An 18386-nucleotide genomic window follows, 5' to 3' on the forward strand; every position below is an offset into this window, starting at 1 on the left:
CACCTATTCAACATCATATTGGAGGTTCTAGTCAGTGCAATAAGACAAGAAAAAGAAATAGAAGGCATCAGATTGGAAGCGAAGAAGTAAAACTGTCTTTATTCATATATGACATGATCATTTATATAGAAAATTTGATGGAATCTCCAAAAAAACTACTAGAACTGATAAGTGAGTTCAACAAGATTTCAGGATACAAGAGCAATACATAAAAATCAATTTGGGCTCCCCTGGTGGCGCAGTGGTTAAGAATCTGCCTGCTAATGCAGGGGACACGGGTTCGGGCCCTAGTCTGGGAGGATCCCACATGCCCTGGAGCAACTAAGCTCATGCACCACAACTGCTGAGCCTGTGCTCTGGAGCCCGCGAGCCACAACCACTGAAGCCCGTGTGCCACAACTGCTGAAACCCGCGCGCCTAGAGCCTGTGCTCTGCAACAACAAAAGAAGCCACCGCAATGAGAAGCCCGCGCACCACAACGAAGAGGAGCCCCTGCTCACCTCAACTAGAGGAAACCTTTGTGCAGCAACGAAGACCCGACACAGCCAAAAATAAATAAATAAATTTACAAAAAAAAAAGTAAACCTTTTAAAAAAAATAGCATAAAAACATGGAATAGAGATAAATCTGATAAAAGACATGCCAAACCTGTACACTGAAATCTATAAAACATTGCTGAGAGAAATTAAAGAAGACCTAAAAAACAGAGATTATACCATATTCATAGATTAGAAGACTCAGTATTAAGATATTCATTTTTATTGACATCATTACATACAGTGAAATGTACTGACCTTAAGTGTACAATTCGGCAAGTTTGACAAATATGCACACCTGTGGAACAAAAATCCTTTATAAGATAGAGACATTTCCATCACTCTAGGTTTCTTTTTAACCCTTCCCAGTCAACCTCTGTCCTCCCAGAAACAACTATTCTTTTGATTTCTTTCACCATAGATTAATTTTGCCTATTCTGGAATTTCATATAAATGGCTAACATTCAATTTTAAAACACATTTACAGTTATTTATTTATTTATTTATTTATTGGCCATGCCGTGTGGTTTGCCGGTCTTAGTTCCCCGACCAGGGATTGAACCTGGGCCACGGCACTGAAAGCGCAGAGTCCTAACTACTGGGCCACCAGGGAATTCCCCAACGATAATTTATTTTTTAGACTTAACTTGTTTACTTCTCACTTTCAATTCTTTCATGATACCTCAACTTCCCCATGTTTGAATTTTGTATTTTAATTCCTCTCAAGACAGTTGATGTGCCGTCAAATGCTTTTTTCAGAAAGGGCATGTGGGTGATATAATTTTCTGAACCCCTGTGAAAGAGAGAATGACATTCTGTTGCCTCTACACGTGGACAATGACTTGGCTGGCTTAGGATTCATGACCTGGTTCCACTGTCTGCTTGTGTTTAATATTGCAGAGTCTGAGGTCACCTTGAGTTTTGTTCCTTTGAAGGTAACCTCCTTTTTCTGTCTGGATACTTTGGATTTTTTTTTTTTTTTTTTGGCCTGCATTTTTGAAATTCAAATTCTGGCATTCTCCAAGGCAGAATGTGGACATGTTTCAAGAGAAAAAAGTTGGCGCTCATTGTTCCCTATAAAGTGCTATGGAGAAATGAGATGGAAATTTAAATGGTTTCATACATTCAAGTGCCTGCTGTGACGTGAAGTAGTCCCCTTGACAGAGAAGTTGCCTCTATCAATGTCTTGGGGAGCTCCCCTTTGGTTTGAGGAGTTGGTCTCAGGGATGACAAATTCTCACTCTCTGAAAGCGTATTTGGGTTTTGGAAACAGCCAAAGGAAATCTGGTGCTAAATTCTGCTGAGGGGAGTGAGGTGAGAGATGCACTTTTTGGCTAGAATAAATAATGCCTATAGTGGAACAACTCTAAAACTTCCTCAAAGCCAGTTCTAGAGAGGAATTTTTAAAAGTTGTCTTATTGTCCATGCCTCTGTGCCTTTGGATATGCCATTCCCTCTGCCTGCAGTGCCCTTCCCAGTGGCTTGCACTTGGACCTTCACAACTAAGGGTTGGACCACTGCACTCCCTGAGTGTCTCGTAGTGTGTGCTTTCTCACTGCTCCATCACTCTGTGAGCAATTCAGGAAAGGTTTTTTGTTTGTTTGTTTTTTGAATTTTTGGTGCCTGGCATGTAGTAGGTCTCAATAAATGTTTGCGGAAATGGAAAAGCTTTTTAAGTGTTAGGAGAGAATATGACCTCCCAAGCTTACTATCTTGAATTCGTCAATGTTCATTTGGACATATAAAGTTATGGTGAGTGTGTCTGAAGCAACAACTCACTGACTCCTGTTGCATTACTCTTATTTATAAACAGTGGTGTGCTGGTAAATGTTGAAAAATTGGCTCTCTGGGGGGAAGAAAGGCCCCATTTGACCATTTCTGTGATGTAAATACTCCTGCTATGGCTGATTTCAAGCTACTAACATCATGTCAACTGGCTAGCAAAATTCCTGAACATTTAAAAATGAGCTCTTGCAAGCTTGCTCCAGTACATCACCATGAAAATTCTACACCTCCTTTGTTTTTCCACCATTACCCAGTTTGTTTGGGTGGCTTTTTTGCTGTTTATACAGCACATGTACTGTATATTTTATCCCTTGCATCAATCCAATTATTACTCTTTTCCTCAGAGACTAAGGGACTTCTCCAAGGTGGCAAAGCTTTCCTGTCTATTCCTGGGTTTGGTCTCTGTCTGGAGCTCACTGCCAGCACCATGAGGGGCTGGAGAGATATGTGCTTTGCCCAATCTTCTGTTTGCTGGTGTTGAGGTGAGCTGCCTGGAAGGACCCAAGGACCTGTTCTTGGCCCAGGACATCCCTGCTGGCAACCAAGTTGTGACGTTTGCTGGCCTTTGTCATGTTCACTTGTGACCTGATGAACAGGTGACAAGGAGGTTAGCAACTTTTATTATATGGGGATGAGCAGCTGTCACTTTCATGGCCTAATTCAGGATCTGGATGGTGCCTCATTGTCTGACAGCTGAGTGAAGTGATGCGCTCCTCTTTACAATTCAGGGTTTTAACCTATTTCTTCCAGGTGCGTCCAGGGAGCGTCCAGTCAAAGCTGAGTTCCTCGGGAGCCCAAGCTGAGGGTGGTGAGGGCTCCCCCAGGAGGTGAGAGATGGACCTGCTGCCTGCTTCCTGCTTTGGTGGTGGGGTTTTTTTTTTTTGATGTGCACCATTTTTAAAGTCTTTATTGAATTTGTTACAGTATTGCTTCTGTTTTATGTTTTGGTTTTTTGGCCGTGAGGCATGTGGGATCTTAGCTCCCCGACCAGGGATTGAACCTGCACCCCCTGCATTGGAAGGTGACGTCTTCACCACTGGACCGCCAGGGAAGTCCCTCCTGCTTGGTTTTTGTCTTAAATGATACCCAGTTTCAGGGCCTGTGGAAGGTCTGTGTTAGGGACTGTGTGAGGTTTTCTGGGGAGTCACCCAGATATGTGACATCATAGAAAGCAAGTACTGTAGTGGAACTCAGTGATCTAGCTTCAGATCCTTCACTTACAGATGAGGAAACTGAGGCCCAGTGAGGGGAAGTGTTTTGCTCAACATCATACAGCAATAGTGGCAATGCCAGGACTAGGCCCCAGGGCTCCTGACTCCCCATGCAGGTCTCATCCCTTGCCCTTCGTTTCCCTGTGGGAGCATGAGCCTTGTGCCCTTTATCAGAGGGTGGCAGAGAAGGCCCAGCTTGAGCTCTTGGGAGCTCCGCCAAGTTCCTTGCTTCCTGGGTTTTTCCAGACTTCCCTGAGGAGGCTGGGCCACCTGCCTATGCCACCTGGTGTGTTCTGTTTAGCTGAGTCAAGCTGTACCAGGAGAGGCCACAGAGGCCGCTTCCCAGGAGGGAACACTCGTGGCGTGAGGGGGATGAGGAGGGGAGAGATGGGTGTACACCTGGACCTGCCGTTCCTCGGAGGCTGGGGCTGGGATGCTGGAGGTGGAGGGCCCTGCCCTGCACCACGGCTGCTTTCCATCTGGGCGTTGACAGTGTCTGCTAAGTGGAGACCTTCCCAGCAATGTCCCTGTATCGTGAAAGCTCTGGTGAATTTCCAGGCACACCCAGACCTGAGCCAATGGTACTTTTGGCAATTCATGTCTCCTGCTGCTGTGGCTGGCTGGTCCTGCAAGGTGGTGTGGAGGCCCCAGGACAGCTGGCCTGGGCTGATCATTGTCCTAGCAGATCTGGGATGTTCCAGGAGCTATGATAAGTACTGTTGAGTATTGGCCAAACAAGCCAGGAAGGGCAGAGAGCTGAGGCCTTGGATCTGTTTGGCAAAGTCATTCTCAGCACCTGCCCTCTCACGGGAGCACCAGGGAGGGGAGGCGCTCAGACCTTGCCCTGGTGGGGGGAGGGGCACAGGGAGGATATTAACTCGAGCGTCAGGCTTTACAGTTTACCATGTGTTTTCATGCATATTATTTCATTCCATTCTCCCAGTAGCCCTATTATTGTTCCCATTTTAGACTGAAGAAATGGGGACAGAGAAAGGTGAGTGACTTTGCCCAGCACGCTTTGTCATCAGGTTTGAATCCCACCTGTCATTATCCAGCTGTGGAACCTTGAGCAGGTTAGGTCACTTTCTTGATTCCCACCTGTAAAAGGGGAATCTTGCTACCACTGCAGAGGTTGTGCAGGTAGCACTGTGCTTGCCCTTCGGGAGCTCGGCTAATGAGACTTCTTCCTTTCCTCCCTTGTCCCAAACCACATGGCCAGCAACCGGGGAGTTGGGCCTTGAATTTAGGTTTCTTTCCCTCTGATATGTGTGAGATAAACTTGGCATTTTTGGGAAAGGAATTCTTACTAAGAGATAAAGGGAAACACAAACACAGAAATGAGTGTGTGAACTAAGGGCAGAGTGCTGAGGCCAAGTCTGTGGTGCTGAGCCTCAGGCTGGCTTGCCTGGGGCTCACCCACACCTACCTCTGGCCCTTTGTCCCCTCTCAGTGTGTCTGGCTGGCCTAGACTTGCATGGGCCCCCTGGCAGGTCCTCCAGGGTCCTTACGCCTTCCCAGAAGTTTCTCCCACCTGCTCTGGGATTGGGCCCTCAGGGCGGGCTCGCTGATGGATTGTCTGAGCCCACCTTGAACTGAGAGGGAGTGCTCAACCAGAATCAGCCCTGGAGCAGGCTCAGCTGTGCCCTTTGGAGGCCCCAGGGCCCAGAGCGGCTTCTCAGCACACCTCAGGATGCCCACCCCTTCCCACCCTGGCACGCAGGCCACAGAGGTTTTTCAGTTGATTGTCATTTTTCAAATGACATGTCTGGGAGGTCCACACTCAGGATGGCACTGGGCATGCAAGCACAAGTCAGGTGCGATTCAGGGCTTATTCAGACCTGGTTTACTTCTGTCAATCATTCCTTTTTTTAAAAAAAATAAATTTATTTTATTTATTTTTTTTGGCTGCGTTGGGTCTTCGTTGCTGTGCGTGGGCTTTCTCTAGTTGCAGAGCGGGGTCTACTCTTCATTGCGGTGCTCGGGCTTCTCATTGCAGTGGCTTCTCTTGTTGCGGAGCACGGACTCTAGGCAGGCGGGCTTCAGTAGCTGTGGCTCTCAGGCTCTAGAGCACAGCCTCAGTAGCTGTTGCACACGGGCTTAGTTGCTCCGCGGCATGTGGGATCTTCTCGGACCAGGGCTCGAATCCGTGTCCCCTGCATTGGCAGGCGGATTCTTAACCACTGCGCCACCAGGGAAGTCCCTGTTAGTCATTCTTCAGAGGCCTCACTTTCATGACATCTGGTGGGATTGAACTTAACCAACTCAGAAAAACCCCAATTGTCAGTTACTTTCAGCTTCCATTAAGCCAAGCTGGTACGGGCTCAGTCCTCCCTCCCTCCCTCCCTCCCTTCCTCCCTTCCTTCCATGATTTTGATGGTCACTGATTTAGTTACTGCAGCAATTCTCCCCTCTCCCCACCACCACCGCCCCCTGGCAAGGGTTATGGATTATATTCAGTACACAATGTACACAGTTGTTTTGGTCCCAGGATATGGTGACCTATGGAGGCCTGTACTCATAATTAGGTAATTATTTTATTTTATTCTGTGTTTTTTGCTAAATATCTCAGGCAGGTCCTGTTCCTACGGCTTCAGCCTCATCCCTTGAATAACTGTTCTGTGCTCTGCTCTCCAGCCATCCTGAACTTATGGATCCCGGTTCCTGGAATCACCAGGCTCTTGCTCATTTCTGTGCTTTTGAGTGTACTGTACCCTCTGCCTGGAACACCGTTGCCCTGTTTTTCTCTTGGCTCACTCCTCCGGCTTTTGTTCTCTGCTTATGTGTCACTTTCTTGCCCCGTGCTCCCTCCCCAAGGTGAGGTGTCCTTGCTATGGAATTCCATAGCCCCCTGGTCTAGCCTTACCACCCCCTGTGAAGGTCTGCTTAATCATGCTCCCTGCTACCCTCTGAGCTCTGTGAGGTTGGGACCGGTCCCTCTTACTTATGTAACTCCCAGCACTTAGCGCAGTACCTATCACATAGTAGCAGGCAGTAAATATTGTCAAATGAGTGAATGAGAGAGTGAACCATGGCCAGTCAGGAGGCCATGATTATGACCATGAAAGTGACCAGGCTCTGGGGCATACGAGTCCCTTAGCTCAGATGCCAGACACACACAGTGGTGGTTTGGCCATGCTGATGTTGTCTCTATTCCAGGCTGGGAGGTGATGGCAGCCAGCGTGGCAGAGCCCCAACCTGTGTCCCCCGCCTCCCCTCCTCAACTCCATTCTTCTTCTCCCGCCCCTCCTGCCTTGGTGGTGGAGGGCCTGCCCCTGGTTCTCGTCAATGCTTCACTCCCCAGTAGTGTCCCATGCCCCCCATCTAGGGCTTGGCTGCATCAATTAGCTCCTCTCCCTTGGATTTCCCAGTTTCTCCGTCTTCCACTATCCTGAAACAACTTCCCTTCCATCTGCTGACCCCTCAAGTACCATCTTGGTTCTCTCCTCCCTTCACTCCTTAACACTCTACAGTTGGACCTCTGCTCCCATCTCTCATGAAATTGCTTCTTACAGGTGACCCACCATGCACACACTGTTTTCAGTTCTCACTCATGACCTGCCTGCATCAGCAGATACGACCACCCACTCCCTCTTTCTTTTTATTTATTTATTTATTTATTTATTTATTTATTTATTTATTTATGGCTGTGTTGGGTCTTCGTTGCTGCACGCGGGCTTTCTCTAGTTGTGGCGAGCGTGGGCTACTCTTTGTTGCGGTGCACAGGCTTCTCATTGCAGTGGCTTCTCGTTGCGGAGCACGGGCTCTAGGTGTGCGGGCTTCAGCAGTTGTGGCAAGCAGGCTCAGCAGTTGTGGCTCGCGGGCTCTAGAGCGCAGGCTCAGTAGTTGTGGTGCACGGGCATAGTTGCTCCGCGGCATGTGGGATCTTCCCCGACCAGGGCTCGAACCCGTGTCCCCTGCATTGGCAGGAGGATTCTTAACAACTGTGCCACCAGGGAAGCCCCCTCTTTCTTGAATTCACTTTTTTTTGGCTCTCCTGCCTCTCTGCTCCTGCCTTTTCTATTTCTGACCCCTCTTCTCTTCTTGTCCTAGAAATACAGGTGTTCCTCAAGCCCTCGCCTTCTGTTCTCTCTCTTCCCCCCTCCATTGGTGAGCTTGTCTTGATGTGGATGACTCCCGAACTTTCTTGCTTTGCTACACGGATGTTCCACTAGTTATGCTCAGACCAGCCTTGTCATCACCCCTCAAAGCCTGCTCCTTCCCGAGCATGCTCTGTTGCATTGCTCACACTGTAGCAGGGTGCCCTGGCTGAGACCAGTCCCTCAGACTTTTGAAACCTTGATGAAAAACTCTCACGGAAAGGTCACAAGAAGTTTTTGTCTTTAGAGGTGGTGACTTCAATTCACTTTTGGATCAGGCAGTTCCTTTGTTTCAGGAAAATTGCCCAAAGCAGCCCTACATTACACACATGTGAAGTAAGCATTTACCCATTGTTCCCAGGGAGAGGTGAAGTCACGGGTTCCCTGAGTGCACTCACAGCTGTCCAGTCATTCTGTTTGGTAACAGCAGCTCTTGCATATAGTTGAGTCAGAGCTCTGCCTCTGAGATGTTGTCATTTTTGGGGGCGGTGGAGGGGTGGTTGCAGGGGGAAGTATTTCTTGGATCTGTGTGAATAGAGAGGACGCTGAGCTGCAGACTGCTGTTTGTTCTTGGGCGTTTTAATTTAAAAAAAAAATTTATTTGGCCGTGCTGTGCAGCCTGAGGGACCTTAGTTCCCCAACTAGGGATCGAACCTGTGCCCCCTGCATTGGGAACACAGGGTCTTAACCACTGGACCGCCGGGGAAGTCCCTGTTCTTGGGTATTGAGTGTTCTTGCTGGGCCAGTAGTCTGTGGGGCCTCCAGAGCTGAGTGAAGAGGCCTGCTGGCAGGACCCACAGCGTGCCCACACCTTGCCTGGAGGAGAGACTGAAGCCAGAACAGTCTGGACCTGGTGCACCCCCCCCTGGACTGGATGGGCTGCAGGTGCTCTCTCTGTGTGACCTGGTTTCACCTCCCTACTAGACTGAAGGCAGCACGAGGGCGGGGACTGTGCATCTGCCAGATGAATTAATGGATGGATAAATATTGTGTTCTGCTGTACCTGGGGCCATAGAGCAGGAGCACCCTCTCTTGGTAGGCTGGGGTTTCTCCCAAGGGTCCATCATCCCGGGAAGAGGCTGCTCCTGGCTAAGGAAGGCAGGTATCTGCCAGGCTACGGGGAAACCATCTTTCCCTCTGCAGGTGGGCTGGGAGTGCATCATGGAGGGGCCCAGAGCCCCTCTGTGTGCTTATCTTCCATCACCCTCAGTAAGAGTCTGAAGGCACAGCCAGTGGGCCTGCCCATCAGGTTTGTGGGGCTGGGGCGAGAGGCCTACGTAATACATGTCTAAATATTTAAAAGTTACAAAGAAAACAAACTTAAATAAAATACCTTCTAACCTCCTACTTTGACAAATATAACTTTATAACAACAAAACTGGAAAACATGTAACTCACAGTTGACAAAATACCAAAATTGATTGAATTTAATTATTTTCATGCATGTCTGTTAATGGGCCAGAAACTGTTGGATAAGTAATAAAGATAAATATCATTCATAAGTTATTATATAATGTTCCACAAAATTTATTTTTCTTGTCTTTATTTTAACAATATCACTAATTATATTAATTTGGTCAAGATTTTCCCTAATTTGTGTGCTGTTGACAGCAAGGATCTAAAAGATGAACATACAAAAAAACACTTTCCAAAAAGTACAGTAAATTGAAATAAATGTAAAACATTAAACAAATTAAAATTAATTTCCATATATTTTCAAAGAAATTCTATTTCTTGCAAAATTGCCATTAAAATAAAAGGCAAACTACTAGCTTAAATGAATTAATATAAAAAATTTAAAGCAAAATTTTTGAATAAAGCTGATGATTTAAAATTTTATTTTATGAAGATTCAATTAAATCTTTTTATTTTTTTGGCCATGCTGCGCGGCTTGCGGGATCTCAGTCTCCCAACCAGGAATTGAACCTGGGCCAGCGTGCCCTGAGCTACGCTTCTGAGAGAGGAAGGTATCCCTGTGGGGTGTGTGTGTTTGTGTGTGTGTTTGTTTTATCATTAACAGCTTTATTCTAACAATATTTACATATCATACCACTTGCCCATTTCAAGTGAATAGGTCAATGGTTTTTAGTATGTTCACAGAGTTCTGCAACATCACCACTAATTTCAGAGTGTTTATCAACCTCTAAAGAAATTCTATACCCATGAACTGTCACCTCCTATTCTCCCCTCTCCCAAGTCCCTGGCAACTACTAATCTACTTTCCGTCTCTATGGATTTGCCTATTTTGGACATTTAATATAGACAGAATCATAACATGTGGCCTTTTGTGACTGACTTCTTTTACTTAGCATAATGTTCCCAAGGTTTGTCCACGTTGAAGCATGTATCAGGACATCATTCCTTTCCGTGGCTGAATAAGATTCCCGTGTTTGGATAGACCACATTTTGTTTATCCATTCACCTGCTGATGGACATTTGGATTGTTTCCACTTATTGTGAATAATGCTACTATGAACATCCATGTACAAGTTTTTGTGTGGTCATATGTTTCTGTTCTCTTGGAGATGTACTTAAGAGGGAAGGGAATTGCTGAGTCACTCGTGTTCTTTAACAATATTTGTGTAGATGTGTGTGTGTGTGTGCGCATGCGTGCGTGAGAGCACAGGTCCCAGGGCAGGGCCCCTTTGCCTGGGTCTAAGGATGGTGCTAGCAGCCTGGTTTCTGCAATGCAGTGTGGGGAATGGAGGCAAAGGCTTTTGTCACACTGATGCTGGGTGGCCAGAAAGGAGTATAGGACCAGAGTGGTAGCAGTCATCTGTGGAAGGTGGGCAATTGTAATTTCGGTAATTTACATGAAATATGACCTTATTTTGTGGTCCTAGTCTGGTGAGGTGTTATCCTCCTGGTTTAGGGCCATCGCTCTCCCCATCATCCAGGCTTAAATTTTGCGGCACAGGTTCTGTGAATCCTGTCATATCAATAGCCCTCGTATCTGTCCTCTTCTCTGCACTCCTTCTGCCACTGTCTAGTTCAGCTGCCTGTCATTTATTACCTCTTGTTTGCCTTTAAAAAATTCTGGCCACAGAAGTAATGTACAGATATACAAACCCAAAACATTGCAGAAATACAAAATTTAGAAAGTAGAGCCCCCCCACCAATACCCCCAGAGATAACTATCACGAACGGTGTAGTGTATTCTCTTCCAAAATTTTTATACACATATTAACAAATTATTATTTCTTTTTAAAAACAAAAACAGGGTAGTATTGTGTATATGGTTCATCCTGCAAATTGTTTTTCTCCCCTGTTGGAATATGTTAGACATCTTTCCTTGAAAACACATGTAGATCTACCTCATTCTTTTAAGTCTACTGTGTGGCTGTACAGCAGTTTATGTAACCAGTCCCCTATTTATGGACATTTGAGTTGTTGCCAGATTTCTGCCATGATAAACAATGCTGCAGTGTTTTTGTATACATTTCTCTTCATGCATTTGTGGGAGTTTTTCTGCAGGATAAACCCCCAGAAATGAAAATGTTGGGTCAGAGGACGTAAACATTGACTATTTTAAATAGATACTACCAAATTTGCCTCCAAAAGCACACTACAGTTTCTAGTCTCATCATCAGTTCATGAGAATGCTGGTTTCCCCGCCCCTGCCAGCACTGGATTCTATTGACTTTTGTTGTCTTTTACCAATCTTGGCAGCATGTCCTCTTGCCTCCCTTGTGGCATCAGCCTCCTAAAGGTCCCTCTACTCCCAGCTTCTCTCCTTTTGCATATTAATCTTCTAATACCTAGTTCTGATTGTGACCTTGCCAACTCTAAAAGCCCTTTTGAAAATTGAAATAGGCTTGTCCAGGACACCTTTATGCAGTCAATCAACAAATAGTCATTGACTATTAACCATGTGCCAGGCACTGTCTAAGGACAGCACTGAACAAGAATGATAAGATCTCTGCTGTTGTGGAGTTTAATTCTTGTAGTGGGAGACAGAAGAAGCAAAAAATGATCAGACAGTCAGTCTAGTACTAGATAGTTGTGTTATCCTGAGAATTAATATAGGGAGACATGATGGTTACGGGGAGGCTGGTTGAGATTGGGTGGTTGAGAAAAGAATTTGTGAGGAGAAAACACATAAATGAATGAATGATAAGAGCAAAGATTGGGGAAGAGCATGCTAGGCAGAGAGAACAGAATGTGCAAAGGCCAGAAAGTAAGAAGGAGCATGGCATGGTAAGGAACTAAAAGAAGCCAGAGTGGCAGAGTAGAGTGGAGAGGGTACTGGGCAGGATAGGATGGGATGAGAGTTGAGGCTTGGTTAGGGGTTGGACAGGTACAGTTTTGTGAACCAGGGTGAGGAGTTTGAATTTTAAGTGTGATGAGCAGCCACTGCAGGATTTTAATCATGGAAGTGACCTGATCTAAGTTATGTTTTTAGAAATCACTCTTACTGGGTGTGGAACATGGATTATAACTGGGCAAGAGACCCATCATGGGAAAGGGTGGAAGCAGTGTAGATGGAGAGAAGACAACAGATTTTGGATGGAGTAACTAGGTAGAGGGTGGTGGTATTTTTAAGATGGGGAAGACTGAAGGAGGAATGGATTTAGGGGTAGGAAATCCAGAGATCCATTCTGCCCAAGGCAAGTTTTGAGATGCTTATTAAACATTCACATGGAGGTGTCATGTAGGTAGTTGGGTATTTGAGTCTAGAATTCCAGAGACATCCAGAGTTCTCTGCTATAAATGTAGATTTGGGAACCATAAGCACACAGATGGAAGTTAAAATCTTGGGACAGGATGCTGTCACCTAGGGAGAGTATATAGACAGGAGAAGAAGAGATCCTAGGACCGAGCCCTGAGATCCTCCAATGCTGAAAAATCAAACAAAGGAGGAAGAACTTAGGAGGAGGCTGAGAAGGAGCAGCCTTGGAGGTTGAAGGAAATCCATCAGGAAAACAGGGAGTAGAGAAACCAAGAGAATAATATGATTCAAGGAGGGACTGGTCAACTGTGTAAAATACTGATGGGAGGTGACCATAGGATTTGGCAACATGAGGGTCATGAGTGTCCTTGACCTGAGCAGTCTTATTGGGGTTGGGGGCGTTGAGAGAGAATGAAAGACGAGTGGGTGGAGTCTGGGCTGCAGCCACTGTCCTACAGTTTCGCTGTGGACGGGGAGGAAAGCAAGGGTCGAGCACCTGGAAGGGGACATGAGGTCAAGGGAGGATTTTTAAAGATAGGAGATGCTAAAGCGTGTTTACATGCTGATGGGTGGATTTGGTAGAAGAGAAGAAGATTGTGATGGAAGAGTGAGGTCCTGGGCAGGACCCATGTCCTTAAGGAGCGGGGAAGGGTGGGATCTGGGCACCGATGGGCCCAGGGACGTTATCCCTCCTCACAGGAGGGAAGCAGACAGGGTGGTCTTGATGTGAGTAGGCCAGTGGTTTGTGGTAAGGAGAGGAGGGGGTTTCTGTCAGATTGCACCAGGTTTTTCCCCAGGAAATATGAAGCAAGACCTTTGGCGTGGTGGTAGTGGTAGTGGTGTGGGGTGGCAGCGGTGGGGGGAGAATGTAGGAGGTGTGAGGAGGGAGAGGAGGAGAGCGCTTATCATCTTGGAGACTGGGGAAATGTCATTCTGGGGAAGCATGGGCATGCGGGTGCCCATCTGAGATTGACTTACAACTGTCACCAGCTGTTCACTCAGAGGGAAGCCTTCTGTCCTTCCAGGCCCAGCTGCCCCACTCCTAGCTTTGCTCATTCACCTCCTCAGTTGGGAACACTAAGTAGAAACCAAGGTGGAGTCCCAACCAGAGAGCTGGAAGGAGGAGGTAGGCGAGGAGGGAGGGCACACAGTGGAAGAAAACCAAGCCAGTCCCTGTCCCCAGCTCAGGAAGTCAGTGACCCTGGACAGCAGCAGGAGGTCTGGCAGGGCCCTCCCGGGCAGGGCTGGAGGCCGAGCTGGCTAATTTTAGAAGGCCTCCAGGTTCTATTGTTCCGGGTAAGGCTGGGCAGTAGAGGAGGCGGCTTTGCGCGGTGATACCAGTGTGGGAAAGGAAGCGTGGCTTCGTGTTAGAAGGATGGAAACTCTGAGGGTGGTGTGCAAGTTTCGGCCCTGGGGACATTCTGCCTCGGTTCCCACGGGGCAGGTAGGAAGTCACCCCTCCCCTGACTCCTTTCTGCCATTAGTAGCTTTTCCATCATCCCGCTGAGCATGGGGTCGGCTAGAACCCTCAGCTCCCACACCTGCTCCAGCATCGTTGCCCCGCAGCGGGCTTTCAGGCTGGTGGAGGGTAAATGCCAGCCCGTCAGAGGAATGCAGTGACCCTGTATGATTGTCCCCACTGCCAGTGAGGCAGCTGATTTCCAGTTCACATGGAGGGATTTGAGGCTTGGACGCATCCAGCGACTGCCCAAGGCCTCACTTTGGTACCTGAGCCCTGTCATGGTCCACTGGGGGATTCCTAGATTTCTGGAAGGACAGAATACTTTGTTGTCCTGGTGAGGTTTGCTGCTGTTTGTATGGCAGACTATGTAGGCACAGTGGAGAGGCTTTTCTGAGAATTCGTGTAAGAAGAGAGGCAGCGCAGGGGTCCAGGAATGGGCCCCACCAGGTGTTAACCTCGTGACCTTGAGCAAGCCATTTAATCTCTGGGAGCCTCCGGGTCCTCATCTGCTACTGGGGCCTGGTAATCCCCAACTGGTTCTCAGCTCGGATGAGATAAAGTGCTGGAAAGCACTGCGCAAGAAGGAACTCTTATCAATGTGAAGCTATAAGGCCACATCAAAGGCTGTATTTTTATCTCAGCCCAAGAGGGAAAGGATTGCTTCTCAAAAGGAAAGAGGATTCATTGTACTTATTTGGGGGCTTCATGACTATGTGGATTTTGTTGTTAAAGTCTTGTGACTGAAGGGCACACAGGGGAGATGGATGAGGTGTGCCCAGGCTGGGAAAATTCCACACCCTGCTGGTCTCCAAGGCCCTCTTGAAGTGGAGAGCTCTTATGGGCTGGGAAAGCCACTCAGAAGGCAACTTGCATGATTTAAAATTCTAAAGATGACTTGACAGCTGGGTATGTTCTTTGTTGCTTAATAGGTTTTCTCCAGCTAATTCTCCTGGGTTCTTTCCATTTCCTGGGCAGAAGGAGTCGGCTTTAATATCTCCCCTCACTGGCAATAAGCTGCTGCCTGGTGAACGGAGATGAGACTGTGCAGATGCGTGGGGGAGAGAGGACTGAATGAAAGGATCTCAGCTGCAGGGCTGGAGGGAAGTCAGGCTATCCTCAAGGTGACCTGGAGGTCATGGAGGGCCTGCCCTGCTGCCTGACAGATTCAACCCTGATCATTCTTACCTCTCTTGTTTGCTGGTGAACTCCTACTCAGCCTATAAATGAAAGGTCAAATGATGTCCCCTTTGGGACGACTTCTCCAGTATTATCAGACAAAATTAATGAGCTCTCTTCCATGCTCCTATATCAGTAAGGATGCTTTTGGTTGCAAGTAAGAGGAAATTCCATTCCAATGGACTTAAACCATAAAGAGAATTCATTATTTCAGATGACTGAGAATTTCAGAAGTAATAGCTTCAGTCATGGTTTGATCAGGACTCTGGCTCTGTTTTTTTTTGTTTTTTGTTTTTGTTTTTGATGTGGACCACTTTTTAAGTCTTTATTGCATTTTTTACAGTATTGCTTCTGTTTTATGTTTTGGTTTTTTGGCCTCAAGGCATGCGGGATCTTAGCTCCCTGACCAGGGATCGAACCCGCACCCCCTGCATTGGAAGGCAAAGTCTTAACCACTGGACCGCCAGGGAAGTCCCAGGGCTCTGGCTCTGTTTATCATTAGTTTTCTAGACTCTGTCCTCCTCAGATGTGTTGACTTTGTTTTCAGATTGAGTTCTCCCAAGGAGGCAAGATGGCTGCCACCAGCGATGGAGACTACATTCATCCTTCTTGACTTATGGGCAGAAAGAGAGAACGTCTTCTCCCCCAGCCATAGAGCAAAAAACCTTAAGCCTCACTGTGGTTAGACTGACCTGAAGTGGACAAGAGAATCCATGCACCGATTGACATTAGCTTCTCTTCCTGAATCAGTCAGTGTGTGGTACAAATGATGAAATTATGCCAGGCAGGGACCACCATGGAACTGGGGTGAGATCGATCTCACTCAAGCATGTGGTTCCTACAAAGTACGAGTGGGGTGGTTCCCAGAGGGAGAGTTTTTAGGACAGAGAAGAGGGCAATGATTGCTGGGAATGTAACCAACTAATGCCCTCTATACTCCCATGGCACTTGGTATAATGTACTAAAGTCATGCGCATTTTGTTAGGCTCTCCAATCCCTCTTAATTCTGATGAAGTCCAATTTATCATTTTTTCTTTTATGGACTGTGCTTTTAGTATTGTATCTATTGATCTATAGAGTCAATGAAATCCCAGTCAAAACCCCAGTCTAACCCAAGGTCACAAAGATTTTCTCCTACGTTCTCTTCTAGAAGTTTCATAGATTTAGGTTTTACATTTAAGTCTGCAATCCATTTTAAGTTGATTTTTGTATGTGGTGTGAGTTATGGATTGTTAAATTTTTTCTTTTTTTGCGTCTAGTTATCCAATTATTCTGGCATCATTTATTGAAAATACTATCCCTTCTCTACTGAATTGCCTTTTGCACACTTGTTGAAAATCAGTAGTGCACATATGTGTGGACCTATTTCTGGAGTCTCTATTCTGTTCCATTGATCTATTTGTCTATTTTTATGCCAACTCCACACTGTCTTAATTATTTTAGCTTGATAATTAGTCTTGAAATCAGGTAGTGTAAATCCTCCAACTTTCTTTTTCAAGGTTGTTTTGGTTCCTCTAGGTCCTTTGCATTTCCACATAAACTTTGGAATAAGCTCATAAATATCTATAAAAAAGCCTGCTGGGATTTTGATTGGGATTACATTGAATCTATAGATAATTTGGGGAGAATTGGCATCTGAACAATCTTGAGTCTCTGACCCATGACCATGGTATATATCTCTTCATTTATTGAGATCTTTAATTTTTCTCAGCAATGTTTTGTAATTTTCAGTGTACAGATGTTGCATGTCTTTAATCAGAGCTATCCCTATTTCATAGTTTTAATACTATTGTAATTGTCACTGTTTATTTCCATCTTTGGTGGTTTATTGCTAATAAGTAGAAATACACTTGAGTTTTGTATATTGATCTGGTATCCTGCAACCTTGTTGAACTCACTTATCAGTTCTAGTGGCTTTTTTAGAGAGTTTCATCAAATTTTCTCCATAGATGATTGATTGTGTCATCTCTGAATAAAGACAGTTTTAGTTCTTTCTTTCTAATCTAGATGCCTTTTATTTCTTATCTTGTTGCACTGGCTAGAACCTTCAGTACAGTGTTGAATAGGTGATGAGTTTGGATGTGACTCATTCTCAGTCTTAGGGAAAAGCCTTTAGACTTTAACCATTATGTATGCTGTTAACTGTAGTTTTTTTTGTAGATGCCCTTTATCAGGTTGAGGAGGTTTGTTCTATTCATAGTTTGCTGAAGGTTTTAAATCAGGAATGTGTGTTGGATTTTATCAAATATCTTTGCTGCATCTATAAATATCATCTTTTTTCTCTTTTTTAGTTTGTTAATATGGTGAATTATATTGACTGATTTTCAAATGTTAAACTTTGCTTTCCTTGGCTCAATCTCACTTGATCATGGTGTTTTATCCTTTTTATATTGTTGGATTCAATTTGCTAAATTTTGGTTTAGAATTTTTGTATCTATGTTTATGAGCAATTTTGGCCTGTGTTTTCTTTTCTTATAATGTCTTTGTCTTGTTTTGGTATCGTGGTAATTCTAGCCTCATAGAATGAGTTGAGAATATTTCCTCCTCTTCAGTTATCTGGAAGAGTTTGTATAAAACTGGTGTTATTTCTTCCTTAAATACTTGGTAGAATTCATCAGTCAAGCCATGTGGGGCTGGGGTTTCTTTGTGGGAATGTTTTAAACTATAAATTCTATTTCCTTAATAGATGTAGAATTGATTATTCACATTATATATTTCTTTTTGTGTGAACTTTGGTAGTTTCTGTCTTTCAAGGAATTTGTCCATTTCATCTAAGTTGTCAAATTTATTGGCATAGAGTTGCTTACAATATTTCCTTAGATAGCTTCTTAATATCTAAGAATATGGAAGTTAGTTACATTCCTGATGTTGATGAATTTTTTTTTTATTAATGTTTCTTTGGAATAACATCTCTTCCAATAAAAAGAATGATTCAAAAAGTTCATTTTTTTGGGCTTCCCTGGTGGCGCAATGGTTGAGAATCTGCCTGCCAATGCAGGGGACACGGGTTCGAGCCCTGGTCTGGGAAGATCCCACATGACGCGGAGCAGCTGGGCCCGTGAGCCACAATTACTGAGCCTGCGCGTCTGGAGCCTGCGCTCTGCAAGAAGAGAGGCCGCGATAGTGAGAGGCCCGCGCACTGCTATGAAGAGTGGCCCCCGCTTGCCACAACTGGAGAAAGCCCTCGCACAGAAACGAAGACCCAACACAGCCATAAGTAAATAAAAATTAAAAAAAAAAAAAAAAAGTTCCTTTTTAAAAAAAAGTTAAAAGTACATACTGTGAGAAAAACTAAATTCCCTCACACTCAATTACACAAAGACAAATAAATTTATATGCTCCTTGCTTTGGCATTCCCATAAATACATATTTTTTTAATGATCAGATAGAATAAGAAATTCAGTAGAAAATAAAATTTTATACAGAAAGTTAGCTGCACATTTCAGTATT

General features: G+C 45.3%; 1 protein-coding gene across 3 annotated transcripts in view; it reads left to right on the top strand.

Annotated features, from left to right (window-relative positions):
- The window catches only part of PMVK (phosphomevalonate kinase), a 34080-nt gene extending 15897 nt beyond the window's left edge, over window positions 1-18183 (top strand). Inside the window, exons 5-7 of one of the 3 annotated variants that reach the window (XM_082364528.1) lie at window positions 3072-3148; window positions 4502-4526; window positions 9241-18183. In XM_082364528.1, coding sequence (XP_082220654.1) covers window positions 3072-3124 — 53 coding nt within the window. In that variant the 3' untranslated portion in view covers window positions 3125-3148; window positions 4502-4526; window positions 9241-18183. Of the gene's footprint in view, window positions 1-3071; window positions 3240-4501; window positions 4527-9240 lie in introns of those variants that run through there. The other 2 variants (XM_082364529.1, XM_082364527.1) reach the window with 2 other exon arrangements.
- Window positions 18184-18386: the final 203 nt, after the last annotated feature.

Source organism: Balaenoptera borealis, assembly GCF_965194805.1.
Source record: "Balaenoptera borealis genome assembly, chromosome: 1".
Lineage (NCBI taxonomy): Eukaryota > Metazoa > Chordata > Mammalia > Artiodactyla > Balaenopteridae > Balaenoptera > Balaenoptera borealis.